Source organism: Megalobrama amblycephala, linkage group LG13, assembly GCF_018812025.1.
Source record: "Megalobrama amblycephala isolate DHTTF-2021 linkage group LG13, ASM1881202v1, whole genome shotgun sequence".
In the NCBI taxonomy this organism is placed as follows: domain Eukaryota; kingdom Metazoa; phylum Chordata; class Actinopteri; order Cypriniformes; family Xenocyprididae; genus Megalobrama; species Megalobrama amblycephala.
Window position 1 is genome coordinate 34,374,592 of NC_063056.1, and position 22,882 is coordinate 34,397,473.

Consider the following 22,882-nt stretch of genomic DNA (forward strand, 5'->3'; position numbering starts at 1 on the left):
CTGTACTCACATGAACCTTGCCAATCTTGAGAGAGGAAATGTCATTGCTCCCTATGGAGGCCTCATGGAGACATCGGATTTCAACCAAAATATCTTAATTTGTGTTCCGAAGATAAACGAAGGTCTTACGGGTGTGGAACGACATGAGGGTGAGTAATAAATGACAGAATTTTCATTTTTGGGTGAACTAACCCATTAAGATGCGTGTTTTACTTGAGGGCTGCATTTTTAGAACTCTGTGTCATACGCAAGCGCAACAGTCAAACACGTCCACCTAGCTCATATTTACATGGAAAAAATAATGGAAACGCAATACATTGGAATGCAGAAACGTGTTCTGTGTGAACAGCCGCTTATTCAGAATAAAAATCACAGGGGAATGAAAATACAAGTAAGACACATTGATGCTTTATTTCACTTCTGCCATTATTTTACAAACATTTTGCCTGTTTTCAAAGGGCCAGTATGTTTAAGAAATGCTACATAATATCCTCAACATCAATATAAATTCACAAAACGTGACCTGAATCTGCAACAATGCACTCAAATAGCGGAAAACATGGCCAAAACCAGAGCTTTCAGCAACTGTCTTTATTGCAATAACATATCACACACTCACACACACGCACCATAAATACATCTGGAGTTCAGCATACAATTCAAAAATGCCCTCTCACATCGACACGCACAGACTCACGACTGACAGTTGCACGGTCATAAGCAGCATCCATTTCTGAAAATCAACTTCACCCGCTAAATCGTTGTCTGCAAAACCCAGTCTGCAAAAAAATAATAATTTAAAAAAAAATGACCATAACAGTAATAATTATGAAAAAAAGCCTAAAAAAGTATGAGGTTTGTCAAAGACTGTTGTGTTTTGAAGATTATTATTTAGGACATTCAAATGGGGGAGTCGGTTGTATAACATTAGAGCAGGCACCTGTAAGGATCTCACAAAAGCAGGTTCTTTTCATTATTCTTTAAGTTCACTTTAACTGTCAACCCTGTTTTGGCCCAAACAAACCAAACAGACAAGGTCTCTATGCACAGAACAGTTACTGATACCAATACAACATGTCCAACCAAGGTTTGACATCTTGGTTGAGCCTCAAAGTTGCAACACAATTCAAGGACTGAGAAACATGAAACTGATCAACAGGACAAATGTATATGAACTGCAACATGATCACATGTCAAGACATTCCTGTAAAGAGCACATATATTGTTAATGAATAAATAAAGGTGTTTACTAACTATCAGCACACCCATTTTGGGTGGTTCGCATGCTAACAATGCTGGAAAACGAGTTTGTAAATAGTGAGGAATCATTTGCTTTTATAAGAATGTTCAAAATGAAGTCAACCTGAATCATACATTGACTATACTTCCATTGTTTTTGATTTTGTAACCATAAAAATGAACGATTCCTCATTATTTAATGCTGACCTACATGTTGTTAGCATGCTACATGTTGTTAGCATCCATAAACATTTTTAATGTGTATACTCTGAAATTAAATTAATCTTATTATAAAATATCATCAATCGATGCATCATTAGCTATGAAATAAGCTTGTAAACAAAGTCAATAGAAAACGATAAAAGAATATTTGCCTAAAGGTGCTGATTTGACTAGTTTTAAAGCGATCAGACGTTTCAGTGACCGGCGTCGGTGGCACGTGTTTGGATGGTCACTCTTCTTGGCGGGTTCTGCTCTGTACTGCGATTGGCTATTAGCTCCTGTAGCTGCAGAGCCCCTCCGCCAATGAAACAGAAGGCGGGGCAAACAGGGGCGGAGCAATCGACAGTCCCCTCCCACAGCACTCGCAGAGAGTGTGCGTCGTAGAAAGTGAGCCGACCCTTCTCGAAGTCCAGACACAGTCCGAGGCGAGGTGGAAGGGGCGCAGTGAGGGGGCCAGTAGAAGTGTTGGATGCTCCACACTTGGGTAGTAAAATCTTGCCCATGCCCATTGTGAGGAAACAGAATGGAGGGGGGCAGTCTTGAGCATCTTCTGCGCCGCTGTCGTGACCGCTGTCTGGATCGTACCTACAGAGAAAAAAAAAAATCAATAATACTGCCTACAAAACAAAGTTATCCTCAGTCAACTCTTATACGTTTAAAAAGTTTGTTTCTCCTCACCGTGGACTTGCCATGTCTTGTGGAAGATGGAACCACTCCTGCAGTTTTGCTTCAACACCCACTCCCACCTACACACATAGAAAACAATTCTTTAAGCTTTTTCTATCATTTGGCCAAAATCTCATGTTATAAAAGGTGAAAGTGCTATGCACAGGCTATTTAGTATTGGCTATGACTCGACGGCAAATGCTAAATTAAGACACTCTTCTCAAACACACAAAGCATTAGCCTTAATATATAGTGTTTTTGAGTACAGAAAACGCTGTATTTATTCAAAGAACCAGTTTATTATGCACGGTAGAGGCGGATGGAGTTGAGGTTTTAACCGACAGTTTGAGGATCCAATGGAGTTGGGAGGTTTGGTCACAAGTTCTTTTTAATACTTTTCATTGGTTAAATAACTATTTGCACAGGCAGGTACAAAGGGTGACAAATAGTAATGAAATTACAAAATATGGAGATTCAAGGTTTTCGCCCGATCCTCATAACAGTATGAGCACTGACAGGTGAAGTGAATAACACTGATTATCTCTTCATCACGGCACCTGTTAGTGGGTGGCATATATTAGGCAGCAAGTGAACATTTTGTCCTCAAAGTTGATGTGTTATAAGCAGGAAAAAGGGCAAGTGTAAGGATTTGAGCGTGTTTGACAAGGGCCAAATTGTGATGGCTAGATGACAAAACTGCAGCTCTTATGGGTTGTTCCCAGTCTGAAGTAGTTATTATCAATCAAAAGTGGTCCAAGGAAGGAACAGTGGTGAATGACGAGGTTTGACGAGCACAACAATGATTTTGAGGTGTTGACTTGGCCTCCGAATTCTCCAGATCTCAATCCAATTGAGCATCTGTGGGATGTACTGAACAAACAAGTCTGATTCATGGAGGCCCCACCTTGCAACTTACAGGACTTAAAGGATCTGCTGATTACATCTTGGTGCAGATACTACAGCACACCTTCAGGGGTCTAGTGGAGTCCATGCCTTGACGTGTCAGGGCTGTTTTGGCAGCAAAAGGGGGACCAACACAATATTTGGAAGGTGGTCATAATGTTATGCCTGATCGGCGTATATAAAATATAATAGAATTCATACATATAATAACTTGAATACAGTTCTATGATGAACATGATTTTTTTTTTTTTTTATTAAAATTAATTTTGATATTTTTGAGGGAATAATGTCAGAAATGTCAAGGTGATATAATGAAGAAAAAATTTAAAATTCATTAATTCAATTCTTGGGGAAAAAATAGTAATTTGGCATAATCTTATCTTATAATTTCACAAAAAAAAAAAAAACATTAAATATATAAAAAAAAACAGTTTGCAAAATTAGATATACAGTACACTACTGCTCAAATGTTTGGAATTAGTAAGATTTTTAAAGGTGCCATCGAACGTTTTTTTACAAGATGTAATATAAGTCTAAGGTGTCCCCTGAATGTGTCTGTGAAGCTTCAGCTCAAAATACCCCATAGATATTTTTAATAAATTTTTTTAACTGCCTATTTTGGGGCATAATTAGAAATGCGCCGATTCAGGCTGCGGCCCCTTTAATTGCTCGCGCTCTCCGCCCCCTCCCAAGCTCTCGACTCTATCATTGCATAAACAAAGTTTACACAGCTAATATAACCCTCAAATGGATCTTTACAAAGTGTTCGTCATGCATGCTGCATGCATACATCGGATTATATGAGTATTGTATTTATTTGGGTGTTTACATTTGATTCTGAATGAGTTTGAGGCTATGCTCCGTGGCTAACAGCTAATGCTACACTGTTGGAGAGATTTATAAAGAATGAAGTTGTGTTTATGAATTATACAGACTGCAAGTGTTTAATAATGAAAATAACGACAGTCTTGTCACCGTGAATACAGTAAGAAACGATGGTAACTTTAACCACATTTAACAGTACATTAGCAACATGCTAACGAAACATTTAGAAAGACAGTTTACAAATATCACTAAAAATATCATGTTATCATGGATGATGTCAGTTATTATTGCTCCATCTGCAATTTTTCGCTGTTGTCCTTGCTTGCTTACCTAGTCTGATGATTCAGCTGTGCATATCCAGACGTTAATACTGGCTGCCCTTGTCTAATGCCTTGAACATGAGCTGGCATACGCAAATATTGGGGGTGTGCATATTAATGATCCCGACTGTTACGTAACAGTCGGTGTTATGTTGAGATTCGCCTGTTCTTCGGAGGTCTTTTAAACAAATGAGATTTATATAAGAAGGAGGAAACAATGATGTTTGAGACTCACTGTATGTCATTTCCATGTACTGAACTCTTGTTATTTGACTATGCCAAGATAAATTCAATTTTTAATTGTAGGGTACCTTTAATGGTTTTTGATAGAAGTCTCTTATGCTCACAAAAGCTGCATTAATTTGCAGCTGCTGAATGGTAGTGTATGTTCACCTTAACCAGGTAGGAACCAGGCTCCACTGAGCATGCCCAGTAGTGTCTTCCCTGTGTGATGGAAACATCAGCCACAAGGAGGTCAGAGGTGAGGTGACATGAGGTGAGGGCCCGATCAGCTGCCTGCAACAGAGTCATCCCAGGAACACTCCGGGCGTACGTCTGCCCTTTCCCCAGCGCCACCCGCTCCGCATGCAGGCCCCAGCGCGAATCCAGGCAGAACGACAACACTGAGATTGAGGTATGCAGGAGGAGAGGAGTGGAGGAGAGGGTTGGAAAGGCCAGGTCATAGGGAGCAGAACACAAAACGAAAAGAGGACGAGGGAGTGAAACAACATGTAAACAGGAGACAGAAAGAAACAGAGGGGAGATATGTAAGGATAAGCATAAAAGGGAAGAAACGGGATTGGAAATTTGGAAAAAAGAGGGGAAACAAAGAGGACAGCAGGAACATTGTACATATTCCAGGACTCTAGGATTCAGAGGAGATCAAGCAGCTGATATTCCAGTTAAATAGGAATACAAGTCAAAGAAACAGCAGAGATAACAGGAACAAAGGAAGGTGGAGAATAACAGGAAGCACAAGGAGAAATAATACAGAGAGAAGAGCAAAAAAAAAAAAGATGTGTCAAAGAGTTGTGGATAAGCACTGAGAAATATACTAATGATAAGCAACAGAATTAATTGTATGACAGAAAACAAAAAAGAATATGATATGCACATAATAGCACAAAACAAGAACAAGTTCAGTTTGATGTAATTGAATTGTGATATGAATGGATCAATGAATAAATCGATAGATAGATAGATAGATAGATAGATAGATAGATAGATAGATAGATAGATAGATAGATAGATAGATAGATAGATAGATAGATAGATAGATAGATAGATAGATGAACAAGTTAGCAAACAAATGCACAAAGACAGATGTATGAATCAGTGAATGAATGGATGGAAGAATTGATATGAATGAATCATTTAATGGATAGATGAATAATTGATACGGATGGATGGACAAGGGAATAAACATGAACAAACAGACATGAATAAATGAATTAGTGAATGAAATGATGGATAGATAAATAAAGGATGGATGAATTGATATAATTGAATCAATCAGTAAATTATCGAATCAATCAAGGGATAGACAAATGAATAAACAAAAAAAATAGATGACTGAATGGAAGAATGGATAAATGCAGGAAGAATAAGAAATAGAAGATTAATTGCAAGTCAATGTAGAATGACTGGAAAAAAATGCTAAAATAAAAACGAAGCATTCAATATGTGAGAAACTAAGGGCTTGAGGGAAATAAGCGTGTCTCGGAAAAACTAATATATTGAAGTGGTTCAAATACAAGTGTGTTTGTATGCTTGTGAGTGGATGTGTCTTACCTGGTGCAGGAGGCGTGTGTAGATACACCTCCTCACTGTACTCTCCAAACCCTGCCTTATTACAGCCTCGAACTCTCAGGACATACACACTGTCCATCTCTAGCTTGTCAATCACTGCACTGGTGCCGCCCACATCATCCAGACGCTGCCAAGAACAGTGGCTGCCATTACTTCCTGAGCTACCTTCAGACCATACTCTGCCCCATAATGCTCCAGCTCCGCCCACTTTCCTCTGATACTCCACTGAGTAGTGCCAGGCAGGGGCGGAGTCCTGTGGGAGGCGCCAGCACAAATAAAGCTCGTTATAGGCCAAGGTCTTTTGAGTGTCAATCACAGGAGCCAATGGGGCTGAAGAAGGAAAATGAGGGGTCAAGTTAGATGTGAATTCAAATCCATGTCTATTGAAATGTTATGCTATAAATAAATTAACCTAGAAAATCAAACTCAAGGTATTTACGAATTTTGAAAATGGAGTTTTTATGAAAACCTTGTATAAAGTCCATGCTGCTGAGTGCTTTGAGCTCTCTGGAAACGTCCATCTGATAGTGTCGAAACGAGGGATCAGCAGATAGAGAGAAATGCTGAAGATGTTCTATTGCTTTTACCAGCCTGAGGAGAAGAAAGATAAAAATCAAGTAAAACTTAAATGAATGTAATAGAATCTCTCTGTAAACCAGTTGACTATGTGTAACATAATATACCAAGGTTTGTGTACCTTATTGAAAGTGGTTCAATGGAAACACAAAATAGGCCATTGTGGGTTTCGTATTTCATAAATGAACAGATTCACATAATCCCAGCAACAAACACCCACAAACATACAGTCTAACCTGCTGTGCGTGACTCTGGCAGCCTGCACAAAGCACGGCTGGTCGGGTTCTTTAAGAAGCTCCTGAGTGTACGTGAGCAGCCCTGCGTTTTCCAAAAGACTCTGTTTTTCTGAGAGCTGTGCGTTCAGAGCCGCTGTCCGCTGGGCACGAGCCCCCTCCATCAACATGGCCAAGGCCCCCTGACGCTCCGCCAGCACACCACGCAATTCACTCACACACTGATTCAACTGCTCCTTAGCCACTGCGCTGTTCACCTGAACACAGAGGTAAAGAGATTGAACAGGACAGAGAAAGGGAAGAGCGAAGCTTGACATTTTTTTAATTTTAAATTTTTTTAATTTATTTTATAATTGATATATTTACATATTTAAAATGTTTACATTAAATAATATAAATATGAAATTAAATAATATTTTAAAATAAATTAATTATAATAAATAATTATCAGTTTAATTTACATATTTTTTAATTTTCACAATGAATCTTGATCATCCTCACCGTCACATTTGTCATCATATTGTTTTTACAAATAATTGTAGACTTTTAAAAGTCTATAATACCATGGAAAAACACAGGATATTCCTGGAGAGACAGTGACCTATTATTCACATTTAGATTTCATTTCCATACATAAAAGGAACATTATGTCTTTTTAAGTGTCATAATTATTCTAATAATTTAATATCTAAATATTTAAATTATTTTATATTTTATAATTCATATATTTTATTTAAAATATTTACATGAAATTAATATTACATAATAATAAATATTAAATTAAATAATGAATAATTATAAAAATAAAGTATTATTAATAATAATAATAATAATAATAATAATAATAATTTGATTTTAGTTTAGTTTAGTTTACCCTGATTTTAGTTTAGGGTCCAATTCTCACTATTAACTAGTTGCTTATTATCTTGCATATAACTAGGATAATGGCTGTTTATTAGTACTTATAAAGCACATATTAATGCCTTATTCTGCATGACCATATTCTACATCCATTAAAGGATTAGTTCACTTCAGAATTAAAATTTCCTGATAATTTACTCACCCCCGTGTCATCTAAGATGTTTATGTCTTCCTTTCTTCAGTCAAAAAGAAATTAAGGTTTTTGAGGAAAACATTCCAAGATTTTTCTCCATACAGTGGACTTCAACTGCTACCAATGAGTTGAAGGTCCAAATTGCAGTTTCAATGCAGCTTCAAAGGGCTCTACACGATCCCAGCTGAAGAATAAGCGTCTTGTCTAGCAAAAAGATTTGTCATTTTCTAAAAAAAATTATTTAAATTTATTTTTTAACCACAAATGTTCATCTTGAACTGATCTGCGCCATGCATTACATAAAAAAGTATATAATTTTTTTTTTTTTTTTTTTAAATGACTGATAGTTTCACTAGATAAGACCCTTATTCCTCATCTGGGATCGTGTAGAGCCCTTTTGAAGCTGCAATAAAACTGCAATTTGGACCTTCAACCCATTGTAACCCCACACAAGTCCACTATATGTAGAAAAATCATGGAATGTTTTTCACAAAACCCTTCATTTCTTTTCGACTGAAGAAAGACATAAACATCTTGTAAGACATGGGGGTGAGTAAATTATCAGGAAATTTTAAAGGTCCCGTTTTTCGTGTTTTTTTGAAGCTTTGATTGTGTTTATAGTGTGCAATATAACATGTGTTCATGTTTCGCGTGTAAAAAAACACAGTATTTTTCACATAATTTACTTATCTGTATACCGCTGTTTCCACTGTCATAAAAACGGGCTGATGACTTCCTTGTTCTATGAAGTCCCTCCTTCAGAAATACGTAACGAGTTCTGATTGTGCCAGCGGTTCCTGTGTTGTGATTCGACAGCAGTTTAGCGCATCTTGCCCGGAAAGGTCACGCCTCTTACCATAACGTGGAGATGCACGCGCTCAGTGTTATTGTAAACATGTCTTTAATTTTACCCTATCAATTTGAGCCGGAATCAGACCCGGTGATTGGACTGCGGGATGAAAATAACAGCGTTTCGACGACATGACGACAAACACACTCTACAAACGCAACTCTTGTGTATTCCTGTGGGCGGAGGTTAGTCAAAAAACTGTTTTAGTGACGTCATTAAAGAAGGAAGTAGAGGGATGTAGTCCAAACTAGCCGTTCGATGTAGGCGACTTCTGTTAAATAAAATATCTTGCTTGGCATTGAACTTTGAGCTTTAAAATTTTACAGATTTTATTTATACTCTAACAACAACATTACACACTAACTAAAGTTTGAAACATGGGATCACGAAGAACGGGACCTTTAATTCTGAAGTAAACTAATCCTTGAATCCTACCCCATGCCTAATCTTACAAACTACTTTACTAACTATTAATAAGCAGTAATTAGGAGTTTATTGAGGCAAAGGTCGTACTTAATAGTTAGTTAATAGTGAGAATTGGACCCTAAACTGACGTGTGACCTATAAAATTTTACATATTTCCTTAATTTCCAGAATGAATCTTAGTCATCCCCACCATCACATTTGGCCAAAATTATATTTTTGAAATACATTTTTCAGTTATTATGATATTCAATAATATTTCGCAATTTCCATCTTTTGTCATTCTGACAGTTAAAAGTCTAAGGAAAAAACATAGGACTTTGACAAAACCACTCCTGCCCTGGATCCAGGTAAAATCTTGCAACTTCATCCCGCTTCGTTTCTACTCTAAGCTGAAGTATGTGTCTCATAAACACTGAAAGTGTAATTAAAACAACAGTGCCGTGTACCTCAGTCTGAGCAATGCCGCTTTCTACTTGGGTGATCTGTGCCTGTATAGAATCCTGATTGCCCAAGATGTAGTTCATCTCCTTGGTGATCTTCTCCTGTGATTTCATAACATGGAGTAAGATAAGTTACAGTAAACACTGACAAGAGCTTCTGCTAGCTGCCTAGTCATTGAGAGGAAATCCTTTCCCCTCTATCCTTGATCATTTAGAGCTGTGCAGGGCTAGAGCTTAGAAAGATTAGCCCAAATAACCATTTTATACAGGAAAGAAGGGCATGTTGGGCATAATTATGATGTTTATAGTCTAAAGACTATAGAGTGTATAACAGATACCTTTAGAGTTTGGTAAGCCAGCGCAATAGGAATGATCTTGTGTCCACTGTGGGATCGACGGAGTTTACAAAGTGGACACAACAGACGCTGACAAGACCTGCAGTAAAACTGCAACCTCTCCTGCTCATGTTCCACACAAACTAATACCTGCAAGTGAGTGAGAGAGAGAGAAGATAAATGGACAGGGGAAAAGACAAAGAGGAGGGAAATTAGATTAAGGGGAACTTTTGAGACAAATAGGTTTATCATAAATCTTTTGTGTATCGACTGCTGTGGAAAAGAACAAAATTTGAATAATTATTTGAATTAGTTTTTATATTTGGATTAATTATTTGCATAGGGCTGGCATAGGCTTTTTTCTACAAAATTTAAGGTCAATATGTTTTTCGGTGTTTTGTGCTATTTAGTAGACATTTATGTTAAAAAAATCTTATGTCTTCATGTTTTTGTGACAGGGTAGGTCTAGCTGAAAAATGCATTGTCATAGGGACAACAATAATTGTTTTAAATAATTAAAAAAAAAAAAGCCAAATATTGTCTTGCATATACAGTACAGTCCAAAAGTTTGGAACCACTAAGATTTTTAATGTTTTTAAAAGAAGTTTTGTCTGCTCACCAAGGCTACATTTATTTAATTAAAAATACAGTAAAAAACAGTAATATTGTGAAATATCATTACAATTTAAAATAACTGTGCACTATTTAAATATATTTGACAAAGTAATTTATTCCTGTGATGCAAAGCTGAATTTTCAGCATCATTACTCCAGTCTTCAGTGTCACATGATCCTTCAGAAATCATTCTAATATGCTGATTTGCTGCTCAATAAACATTTATGATTATTTTCAATGTTGAAAACAGATGAATAGAAAGTTCAAAAGAACAGCATTTATCTGAAATACAAAGCTTCTGTAGCATTATACACTACCGTTCAAAAGTTTGGGGTCAGTAAGAATTTTTATTTTTATTTTTTTGAAAAGAAATTAAAGAAATGAATACTTTTATTCAGCAAGGATGCATTAAATCAATCAAAAGTGGCAGTAAAGACATTTATAATGTTACAAAAGATTAGATTTCAGATAAACACTGTTCTTTTGAACTTTCTATTCATCAAATAATCCTGAAAAAAAATATTGTACACAAATATTTAGTACAATTGTACACATTAAATGTTTCTTGAGCAGCAGATCAGCATATTAGAATGATTTCTGAAGGATCATGTGACACTGAAGACTGGAGTAATGATGCTGAAAATTCAGCTTTGCATCACAGGAATAAATTACTTTGTGAAATATATTCAAATAGAAAACAGTTATTTTAAATTGTAATAATATTTCACAATATTACTGTTTTTTACTGTGTTTTTAATTAAATACTTGTAGCCTTGGTGAGCAGACGAAACTTCTTTTAAAAACATTAAAAATCTTAGTGGTTCCAAACTTTTGGACTGTACTGTATATATATATTATGCATTTAAAAGTTTGGGCCAGCACAATTTTTTTGTTTGTTTTTGAAAGAAGTGTTTTATGCTTACTAAGGCTGCAATAATATGTTCAAAATACAGAAAAAAACAGTAATATAGTGAAATATTATTACAATTTAAAATAACTGTTTTCTATTTTAATATATTTTAAAATGAATTTATTCCTGTGAAGGCAAAACTGAATTTTTAGCATCATTACTCCAGTCTTCAGTGTCACATGATGTGATATGATGATTTCCTGCTCAAGAAATATATCTTAATATTATCAACGTTGAAAACAAATGTTTTGTGATACTTTTTTTCAGGATTCCTTGATGAATAGAATAATCAAAACTTTAAATTTTGATCTATTTAAAGCATCATTGCTAAATAAAATAATTCATTTCTTACACAACAACAATCTTTTGAATGGTATATGTGGCTGGTAAATTTTCTTAAAACACGGGTAGGTGTGAAAAAAACTATTTTGGACCCTGGCTGTTAACACGGTCTGACCTGGAGTTATATGTTTGCCTCAAAGACTTTTCTGTATGTTTGTGGCCCATTAGTGGTGGTCATCTGTCAGAAGAGTCCCATGTACCTTGGGTCTGAAGCTGTGTGTGGGCAGGATGTGTTCGTGTTGGGCTCGTGGTGTGCCCCAGGGGTGGTACAGTTTGAAGCACTCGTTACAGAAGTTGGACCTGCAGTCAGCACAGCCTTTGGTGGCCTCCAGAGCCTGAGGAGGTTTACAGAACTGACACATGACTGCCATGCTGCCAAGACTCACTGTGTGCCTGTACCTACACAAAGGGTGAAAGACAGACATCAGTCATCTATTGTGCACTGAGGCTAATCTGAAAAGTAAACACGTATGGCTCGGGTTACATGTATGCAAGCTTGTTTAATTGCATTATATATGTGTGTAAATAATAGCGTGTGTTTGTTTGTGTGGTGTATTGAGCTGTAGATTCAGCTCAGCTGTCCAAAGACTGCATAAAACAAAACATCAGCACCCTCTCACAACTTCTCTTTTAAAAGGGATAGTTCAACTAACAAATATTCACCCTCAGTGTCTTTTTTACTACACATCTACATTTCTAAGAGGAGGGATTGTTGCATTACCTATCTTTAGAATTTATTTATTTATTTATTTTATTTATTATAGATGTTAAAAGACATACATACAAAAGACAAACATACATATTTTAAATATCTTTTTCTTTTTTTTTTACATTCCACAAAAAAGTCTTGTGCCAGACAGCCAAGAAGAAATAGATTTCATGTTAAAGTATTAAGAATTTGTTTCCACTTTGTATTTATTTTCGCGCTCATTTTAGTTAAATCATGACTACGATGTAACTAAAACAGGGGAATGAATTCTTACTTTGTGGCCAAGGTATCTTGTTTTGTTTTCTCAGCATGTTATGTGTAGGTCTTCGTAGTCATGTGACACACAATCATTAATAAAAATTGTTCACATTACTTTGCCATCGCAACATCAAACCTGACATGTTGCATCTAAAGGCATCGAATTTTAATAGATGCTGATGCATTTTCATTGAATAATGACAAAAGTTTTTCACATAAAGCTATCCTATAGCTTTGGAATGCTTGGCATGAGTCATATCGACTGCTTCTATGTTACTTTTTGGGTGCTTTTTTGTTCAACAGCCTAAATTTACTTTCTTTATATGGAAAAGAATGGTTGTTTTATGTTCCATGGAAGACAGAAAGTCATGTTTTGAATATGTTTTGAATAATATTTTTAATTTTGAGTTTTGAATATGACTTTTGCTTATTTTAAGTTACAATGGAGTCTTGTGGTGTTTTTAGGGCCACATTTGCTTGTTCACATTTTACTATAGTATGGAATGGGAGCCATGCAAGCTCTTTACTGGAAGAAAGAAACTAAACATTTTTTTATCTTTGCCTTTTCTTGACCTCATTTTGCTATGCCAGTAAGGTGATATGATTGGTCCACGTAGCGAGACTGCGTGCGAATATTCAAAGAGCTCTATGGTGATGTGCCTATGAATAGACGCAAGTTCAGAACATCTGATCTATTGTTCAAAACCAGTAGAACAACATTTCTGCATCTCACAGTACAGTTACTGGAATTCAATTTCAATGTAGCTCCACTTAATAAAAGCAGGAATTCTCTGAGGAAGAGTGTGTGTGTGTGTGTGTGTGAGAGACCTCTCCACTATGCGCTCCAGCGTGAGGTTTCTCAGACAATCTGCAAGCCCTCTCTCTCCCAGCTCCACATCTTTTCCGCAGGTGGGACAGGGGAACAGCATGATCACAGGAGGGGTGTCTTTACGCCTCCGTCCTGGATGTGTCCCACACACTGCACAAAAAGAGAGAGATTCAGATAGAAAATGCTGTTTCCACATTAAAGTTTCTTTAAGCCCCTATAAATCTAAGGCAGGAAGAAGAAAGGAAAAGCTAATCAATGCAGAAAGGGAACAGAATCCAGAGGCCCTGTGTGTGCTGACACATTCAGAATCAGCCCATCACGACGGCTGCTACTTTTAAACACACACACACCTGCAAAGTGCTGCACAGATGCAATACATCTGAATGATACAGTAGCATCTATAAACTTTTTGCACAGAGCTGAAACTATGCTAAAGTCGCATCATGATGTCATCATTTTAAAGGGTTAGTTCACACAAAAATAAAAATTCTGTCATTAATTATTCACCCTCATGTCGTTCCACACCCCTAAGACCTTCGTTCATCTTCAGAACACAAATTAAGAGATTTTTGATGAAATCCGAGAGGTATATGACTCGTCCATAGATGGCAATATAATCAACACTTTCAAGGTCCAGAAAGGTAGTAAAAACATCGTTAAAGGTGCCCTCGAATGAAAAATTGAATTTATCTTGGCATTGTTAAATAACAAGAGTTCAGTACATGGAAATGACATACAGTGAGTCTCAAACTCCATTGTTTCCTCCTTTTTATATAAATCTCATTTGTTTAAAAGACCTCCGAAGAACAGGCGAATCTCAACATAACACTGACTGTTACGTAACAGTCGGGGTGTACACCCCCAATATTTGCATATGCCAGCCCACGTTTCCAAGATTATAAAAGGCATTAGACAAGGGCAGCCAGTATTAACGTCTGGATGTGCACAACCAAATCATCAGACTAGGTAAGCAAGCAAGAACAATAGCGAAAAATGGCAGATGGAGCGATAATAACTGACATGATCCATGATAACATGATATTTTTAGTGAAATTTGTAAACTGTCTTTCTAAATGTTTCGTTAGCATGTTGCTAATGTACTGTTAAATGTGGTTAAAGTTACCATCGGTTATTACTGTATTCACGGAGACAAGAGAGCCATTGCTATTTTCATTTTTAAACACTTGCAGTCTGTATAATGCATAAACACAACTTCATTCTTTATAAACCTCTCCAACAGTGTAGCATTAGCCGTTAGCCACAGAGCACTATCAAACTCATTCAAAATCAGAAGTAAACAATATAACAGTATACAATACTCACATAATCCGACGCATGCATGACGAACACTTTGTAAAGATCCATTTTGAGGGTTATATTAGCTGTGTAAACTTTGTTAAGGCACTGTTCAAGGCAAGCACGAGCTCTGTGGGCGTGGACCACGGGATTTAAAGGGGCCGCAGCATAAAATCGGCGCGTTTATAATGATGCCCCAAAATAGGCAGTTAAAAAAATTTATTTAAAAAAATCTATGGGGTATTTTGATCTGAAACTTCACAGACACATTCAGGGGACACCTTAGACTTATATTACATCTTTTAAAAACATAATCTAGGGCACCTTTAAAACAGTCGACATGACTGCAGTGGTTCAACCTTAATTTTATGAAGTGACAAGAATACTTTTTGTGCGCAAAAATAATTCAACAATATCTTGTCTTCTGTGTCATTCTCATATACCTTTCTGGACCTTGAAAGTGTTGGTTATTGCTGTCTATGGACGAGTCATTAACCTCTCGGATTTAAGAAAAAATATCTTAATTTGTTTTCCGAAGATGAACGAAGGTCTTACTTGTTTGGATGGAATGACATGAGGGTGAGTAATTATTAATAGAATTTTCATTTTTGGGTGAACTAACCCTTTAAATGCTATTTAATATAGTGAAATACATAAATATTTTTAAATAAGTAATTTAAATAAATAACTTAAATAAATAAATATTATAATTATTAAATTACATCCAAATAAATAATTGAATTTAAGCATTATTTAATATAATTCAATTATTTTTAAATAAATAAATTATAATTATTAAATGATAATCAAATAAATAATCAAATGGGCATGATTAATTGCTTTGAGCAGAAATTATTTGATTATGGGAGATCACAGAAAGATACATGAGTGTAATAGTTATCAGGTAAAATGGTAATATCATTCATTTGGGTAAGATATTTTTTAAAGAAATAACAGTTTTATTCATCACAGATGCATTATATTCAATTGAATGTTACAAAGATTTCCAATTTAATAAATGCTGTTCTTTCGAACTTTCTATTCATCAAAGAATCCTGAAACAGTGTATCACTGTTTCCACAAATATCTTAAGCAGCACAGTTGTTTTCAACATTGATAATAATAAGAAATGTTTCCTGAGCAGCAAATCAGAATGATTTCTGAAAGATCATGTGACACTGAAGACTGGAATAATGATGCTGAAAATTCAGCTTTGCCATCACTAAATCAACATCAATATTGCAGTTTTTACTGTTCTTTGAATAGGATAAATGCAGCCTTGGAGAGCAATACATTAAAAAATAATACTGACCCCCAATTTTTGAATGGTAGTGTACTGGTCACTACAAAAAAAATACTCGACTGCAGAACTGACCGACTGATTGAGAAATCATCCCAGAGAGCCTTGTAATTTTGATCTTGGCGTCTATTAATGAACACACAAACCTGTTCTGATCACTCGGTCTAGGCGGTCTGTTTTGGGCGGAGGTCGGCGTGTCTGTCGGGGCGAGCGTGTGTTAGGGCTTGAGGTGGGTGTGTTGGGCTCTGGGGGGAGCTCGGGCGGTGGGTATCCTCTCTGAACCAGGACTTCTGCCGCACACAGCACACACACGCTGTGCATACATGGCAACACTATGGGCTGCTTCACCATCTCCTCACACACGGGACAGTGCAGCTCTCTCTCTATACTCTTCATATTGGACTAGACAAAGAAAGGGACAGTTTTAACAAATTTTTAGAAGTGGAAAACATGCAATCAAACATGCAAGCACATGCAACACTCTCCCTATATACATTATATATTCTGTATCAGAGATAAAGGCTTCTATATAATATAATATAATTTATATATTTCTTGTTATGTTTCTTCATAACTGTTTGTGAAATTTACCAGCAATTTCTGAGTGAGAAAAGGTTGTTTCTATACCTATTTTTTCTTTAGTGTATTTGGAGTATAACTTTTTTTTTTTCCATTTTAATGACTGAAACTGATTATGGATTGTGATATGGACTGAGTTTTTGTGAGGTAAACATGGGCATATGCTGGTCAGTATGAACGTGTCATAAAGGTCAGAATATTTGCATAAAATTATTTAAATGACAAAAAAGAACACACAAACAGTCATGTTGTTTATTAAAAGTACTTCCTTCTTTCTAGTTTTACATATTACCCCTGATTACCTTTTCCCAGTAATCATGAAGTCTGCTATGTATTCACACATATGACTGACATTTGTAGTAGCTACATTTTATTGACATTTGAGAGATTTATGAGTTGTTCAAAATGTGTTAGTCATCTTTGGTCTTTCCAACTTTAACATGGCTGAAGGTATAAAAGTGAAAATCTTGATTTTGGCTTCTGTAATACAGATCAAGTTCACAGAAATCTTGTTTATTTTCATTCTAGCCACACAAGTTTCATATTTGCCATTAACTTAGAGTCATATTTAAGGAAGTGAACATTTGAATTATTTTTTGAATGTGATCATACTCATAAAAACAACCATGATAATTCTACATCAGTGGAATCTAAATTTAAAAATTGATAATAGAGAGCAACAGTTGGGTTAAGCCAGGTACACACTGTAAGATTTATAATAGTCCTTTATGTCTGTTGCATGGCTTGTAAGGCATGTCACACTGTAGGATCTCAGTTGTCATTCATGTACGGCAGTTAAAACACTTTAAAAACAGACCCATGCAAAAAGACTCGTCTGGAGTTTTACATCATTAATCTTTGACACGTTTGTTGACTGTGAGCTGCATTACATGCAGGATTGAAAAAACTATCTCTAGCGTTAATGTTGGTCATGGCTTGTCTTGAAAAGAAAAATGGAAAAAAACAAAGACGATGTGTGTGGAGCAAGTGGTAGTTTGTTGTTGTTTCAGTAATTGCATGATCAGGTTCTGCGCTCCTATTGTTTTTGATTTAACGGTTGTTGTAGAAGAAGTCACACAGCAGGACTGTGCGTCAAATCTTCTGACACTGCCAGAATTTCATATGATTTGATCGCAAAGGTCATTAATCAGCTGTTGGCGAACATGTCAAACAAGTCAAAGACTTCAGATTTTGGTCTAGGATCTGAGGAGGCTTTTAGTATTCTCAACATTTGTCTGACAGCCAAATCATGGCCAAAATCATACAGTCTGAACCTGGCTTCCTGAAGTTAAAAATCCATAGGGGAATTAATTTTGAACGATAACATTTACAGATAGACCTACTGTGAGCTAGCTACAGTGGATACGGAAAGTATTCAGACCCCCCTTTGTTATATTGCAGCCATTTGCTAAAATCATTTAAGTTCATTTTTTTTTTCCTCATTAATGTACACACAGCACCCCATATTGACAGAAAAACACAGAATTGTTGACATTTTTGCAGATTTATTAAAAAAGAAAAACTGAAATATCACATGGTCCTAAGTATTCAGACCCTTTGCTCAGTATTTAGTAGAAGCACCCTTTTGATCTAATACAGCCATGAGTCTTTTTGGGAAAGATGCAACAAGTTTTTCACACCTGGATTTGGGGATCCTCTGCCATTCCTCCTTGCAGATCCTCTCCAGTTCTGTCAGGTTGGATGGTAAACGTTGGTGGACAGCCATTTTTAGGTCTCTCCAGTGATGCTCAATTGGGTTTAAGTCAGGGCTCTGGCTGGGCCATTCAAGAACAGTCACAGAGTTGTTGTGAAGCCACTCCTTCATTATTTTAGCTGTGTGCTTAGGGTCATTGTCTTGTTGGAAGGTAAACCTTCGGCCCAGTCTGAGGTCCTGAGCACTCTGGAGAAGGTTTTTGTCCAGGATATCCCTGTACTTGGCCGCATTCATCTTTCCCTCGATTGGAACCAGTCGTCCTGTCCTTGCAGCTGAAAAACACCCCCACAGCATGATGCTGCCACCACCATGCTTCACTGTTGGGACTGTATTGGACAGGTGATGAGCAGTGCCTGGTTTTCTCCACACATACCGCTTAGAATTAAGGCCAAAAAGTTCTATCTTGGTCTCATCAGACCAGAGAATCTTATTTCTCACCATCTTGGCAAACTCCATGCGGGCTTTCATGTGTCTTGCACTGAGGAGAGGCTTCCGTCGGGCCACTCTGCCATAAAGCCCCGACTGGTGGAGGGCTGCAGTGATGGTTGACTTTCTACAACTTTCTCCCATCTCCCGACTGCATCTCTGGAGCTCAGCCACAGTGATCTTTGGGTTCTTCTTTACCTCTCTCACCAAGGCTCTTCTCCCCCGATAGCTCAGTTTGGCCGGACGGCCAGCTCTAGGAAGGGTTCTGGTCGTCCCAAACGTCTTCCATTTAAGGATTATGGAGGCCACTGTGCTCTTAGGAACCTTAAGTGCAGCAGAATTTTTTTTATAACCTTGGCCAGATCTGTGCCTTGCCACAATTCTGTCTCTGAGCTCTTCAGGCAGTTCCTTTGACCTCATGATTCTCATTTGCTCTGACATGCACTGTGAGCTGTAAGGTCTTATATAGACAGGTGTGTGGCTTTCCTAATCAAGTCCAATCAGTATAATCAAACACAGCTGGACTCAAATGAAGGTGTAGAACCATCTCAAGGATGATCAGAAGAAATGGACAGCACCTGAGTTAAATATATGAGTGTCACAGCAAAGGGTCTGAATACTTAGGACCATGTGATATTTCAGTTTTTCTTTTTTAATAAATCTGCAAAAATGTCAACAATTCTGTGTTTTTCTGTCAATATGGGGTGCTGTGTGTACATTAATCAGGAAAAAAAATGAACTTAAATGATTTTAGCAAATGGCTGCAATATAACAAAGAATGAAAAATTTAAGGGGGTCTGAATACTTTCTGTACCCACTGTATAGTTATAGTCAAATAATCATGTTTGGAATTTCTGATGAAAAACTACATTACTCTTGAATCTGCAGAGAACTAAATCAGAGAATTGCAACTAAATCTCGCCAAATGAACACTTTATACAATACAGATATGTCACTATTCACGATACATATTGTTGCATTTTTATGTTGTGACATGATATATTGTTACACCCCTAATAATATGCATATTTTGCAATAAATGTAAAATAAATTGTATAATCAACATGTTTAAACCAATAAACAATGTTTCTTCATTGTTTTTTCCCCCCTTATTAAAGCCATTGAATACACAGTCTTATGTGTTTTTGTCTGATTTTCAAAATGTTTTGCTTCAAATTAAACTTCTGGAACCAAGGCTGCTAAAAAAGGAGGTATTGCTGCACTCTATTTGTCCCTATCATAAAAAAAAAAAGGTTTCCCAAATGAAAAAGAAAATACTGAAGTTTACTGTTCTCCCATCCTACTCAGGCAGGTGCTCAGCTGGTTTGGCTGGTTAGCAAGATGATTTCCAATGCTGACCAGCTGAAAAGTGCCCTAAACACCTCTACAGCAGCCAACAGAGCAGCCTAGGAGACCATCAAATCAATTTAAGCTATTTTAAGCTGTTTTATGTTCAGTACCTAGCAATTATTTCCCCCGGAGCTGACAGCATATACATTTTATTCTGTCAATAAGCCATTCAAATAATTAAATTCACCCAGCTGTCTCGTGTTCCTCTTTTATACACTGACTCTAGTTTTTCCACGTGCCCCTCTTCCAGACGTTTCCCACAGAGGCTCTCCTGCCTCGCGGCCTCAGCCCTCTTGCATCCCGTCTCTATGGCAACATGCAGTGATAAGGCCTTTTTATAGAGATTTTAAAGGCTCTTTTATTTTTCCTTTAAATTCTTCTCTAACATTTAAATAAGTGAATATGTCGCACAAGCGTCTGATATGCATTAATCATGATTCCAATATATTCAATCATGTATTAACGGGAAATTAAATACGCGTATTGCGTTATATATTAGGCCTACACGCTTAAGAGCAAATATAGGCTATCATATCAAAGCAGCCGTGGCCTACACCCGTTTTAGAAGCTGGTATAGCAGAAGTGGAATAAAAAATATACTCGGTTTCTGCTTACAGGTGTTATTCATTATCGAACAAATAAATGCTTTCAGCACAGAATAGGGGGTTTACCATATTTGTTAATGTTAGATATGGATATGAAAACCACTGAAATGTCCCTTTTAGCCTATTAGAAAGCTGACCATTAACATTGCGTGCATTTGTGTATTAAATAACAGCCGCATGCAAATCATACGTGTAAATATGTGGTTTTAATCATGCAAATATACTTACGCTTATGCGCACGAGGGCGTCCATTATGGATGTAAAGGTTTGCAACTCCGCATCTGCCATTGCTGGAACTATGCCGATTGTTAGATTAATAGCAAATGAAATAAACGCTTTTATTGAGCGCCCGTTTCTATATATAGAATAATTAAAAACAACTAACGGTTTATAAGATCAGGACACCGCGAAATAAAACGAAATTCAACCAGCAATTGAAATTGACGATATTTGTGCCTAACAGCCTATAACTGAGAGGTCCAATTTAACGCAATCCATGTTGATTTAGGGGGTTTCCAACAGTGCTTGTTGTGGTCTAATCTGACGGATGTTGAGCCATCCATGTAGGGGCAGGCGATGGATGTTGTGAGGTGTTCAGGGGGAGATCATGCGCGTGGAAAGAGCATGCGCGTGGATGCTGAGCATGCATGAGACCCAAGTAGTGCTCGCTGCAGAGCATAATGACCTCCAGCTCCGCCTCTCTGGAGCTCAAGGGTGGAGATTAACCTGTTTAATGGGTGGAGAGATAGGGTTATGGGTAGGGTTAGGGTGTGGTTGGGGGATGCAGCTCCACCCATCATGCCCACAGTAGGTCAAGAGAGGGGGAGCTGGAGGTTATGGCTCTGCAGTGAGTAGCCTCTCATGAGACAGCCGCTTGGGTGGAACCTATTTTTTTACAGTCAATGGGTGGAATTAATAATATAATATAATATAATATAATATAATATAATATAATATAATATAATATAATATAATATAATATAATATAATATATAGTGTTTATTGTTATAACTTGTGTAGGCCTGTTTATTTGATTTTATAGTTTTTGACATAAATACACTGTTTGTTTTTATGTGTTTCAGATATCTTATCATAGGAGATAAAAAGCCACAGAAAATCAATTCCAGGTTCAAATATTGCCCCCTTGGGAGTATTTATGCATTAAAGGGTTAGTTCACCCAAAATGAAAATAATGTCATTTATTACTCACCCTCATACCGTTCTACAAAGACCTTCGTTCATCTTCGGAACGCAAATTAAGATATTTTGATTAAATCTGATGGCTCAGTGAGGCCTCCATTCACAGCAATGGTACTTCCTCTCTCAAGATCCATAAAGGTACTAAAAACATATCGGTTCATGTGAGTTTAGGGGTTTTATCTTAACCCTTAATCGTCCTTCGGCGATTTTCGACAATTTAGTCCCTTGGGGTCAGATTGACCCCAAACTTTTACAGAGCGATTGCATAAGGAAATATGCTTTTTTTATATGATAAACTATATATCATTTTTTTTATTTACTTCTCATCTATGCATTTCTGCTGTGTTTTAGTGGATATTTTGTTGGTTTTTTTTCACCTATTTACTGTACAAATAACCATGTTATAAATTGGCTTATGAAAAATGGATTTTTAATAAATGATTAACTTAATTCAATTTAAATTGTATTTGAATATATGTGTTAGGGATAAAATACTACCATCTAGAGGTTTGTGGAAAAACTTTAGGAATTATAGTTAAAGAAAAAAAAGTGCAATGACCACATATGTCCAATACAATAGAGACTGTGTGTTTGTGTTTGTTTGTGTGCGTGTATGTGTGTATGAGACAGAACGTTTGTTCCACTTTGTGTTTATGGTCAAAGACCAGACCTTTATTTACATGTAAAATTTTGCAGATTTAGGCCAGTTTTGTTGATTTTATTTGCCAGTTTCTACAGAGATGCCCTCTGTTGCTGTGACACGTGTGTGTGTGTGTGTGTGTGTGTGTGTGTGTGTGTGTGTGTGTGTGTGTGTGTGTGTGTGTGTGTGTGTGTGTGTGTGTTTGTGTTTA

General features: G+C 36.7%; 1 protein-coding gene across 3 annotated transcripts; it reads right to left on the reverse strand.

Moving 5' to 3' along the window:
• Window positions 1-386: 386 nt before the first annotated feature.
• Window positions 387-21,461, reverse strand: trim46a (tripartite motif containing 46a). 3 transcript variants are annotated; one of them, XM_048153712.1, is made up of 12 exons: window positions 21,060-21,456; window positions 16,304-16,559; window positions 13,561-13,711; window positions 11,966-12,164; window positions 9,902-10,048; window positions 9,570-9,665; window positions 6,797-7,050; window positions 6,454-6,575; window positions 5,967-6,314; window positions 4,569-4,798; window positions 2,140-2,207; window positions 387-2,046 (listed from the first exon to the last, which is right to left on the reverse strand). In XM_048153712.1, the coding sequence occupies exons 1-12, from the start codon at window positions 21,117-21,119 to the stop codon at window positions 1,656-1,658; spliced, it is 2,322 nt and encodes a 773-aa protein (XP_048009669.1). In that variant the 5' UTR covers window positions 21,120-21,456; the 3' UTR covers window positions 387-1,655. The 3 variants fall into 3 exon arrangements, with proteins under 3 accessions (XP_048009669.1, XP_048009670.1, XP_048009671.1); XM_048153713.1 differs by lacking the exons at window positions 387-2,046; window positions 2,140-2,207 and having other exon boundaries at window positions 4,722-5,747; window positions 21,060-21,461; XM_048153714.1 differs by lacking the exons at window positions 387-2,046; window positions 2,140-2,207 and having other exon boundaries at window positions 4,722-5,065; window positions 21,060-21,458.
• Window positions 21,462-22,882: the final 1,421 nt, after the last annotated feature.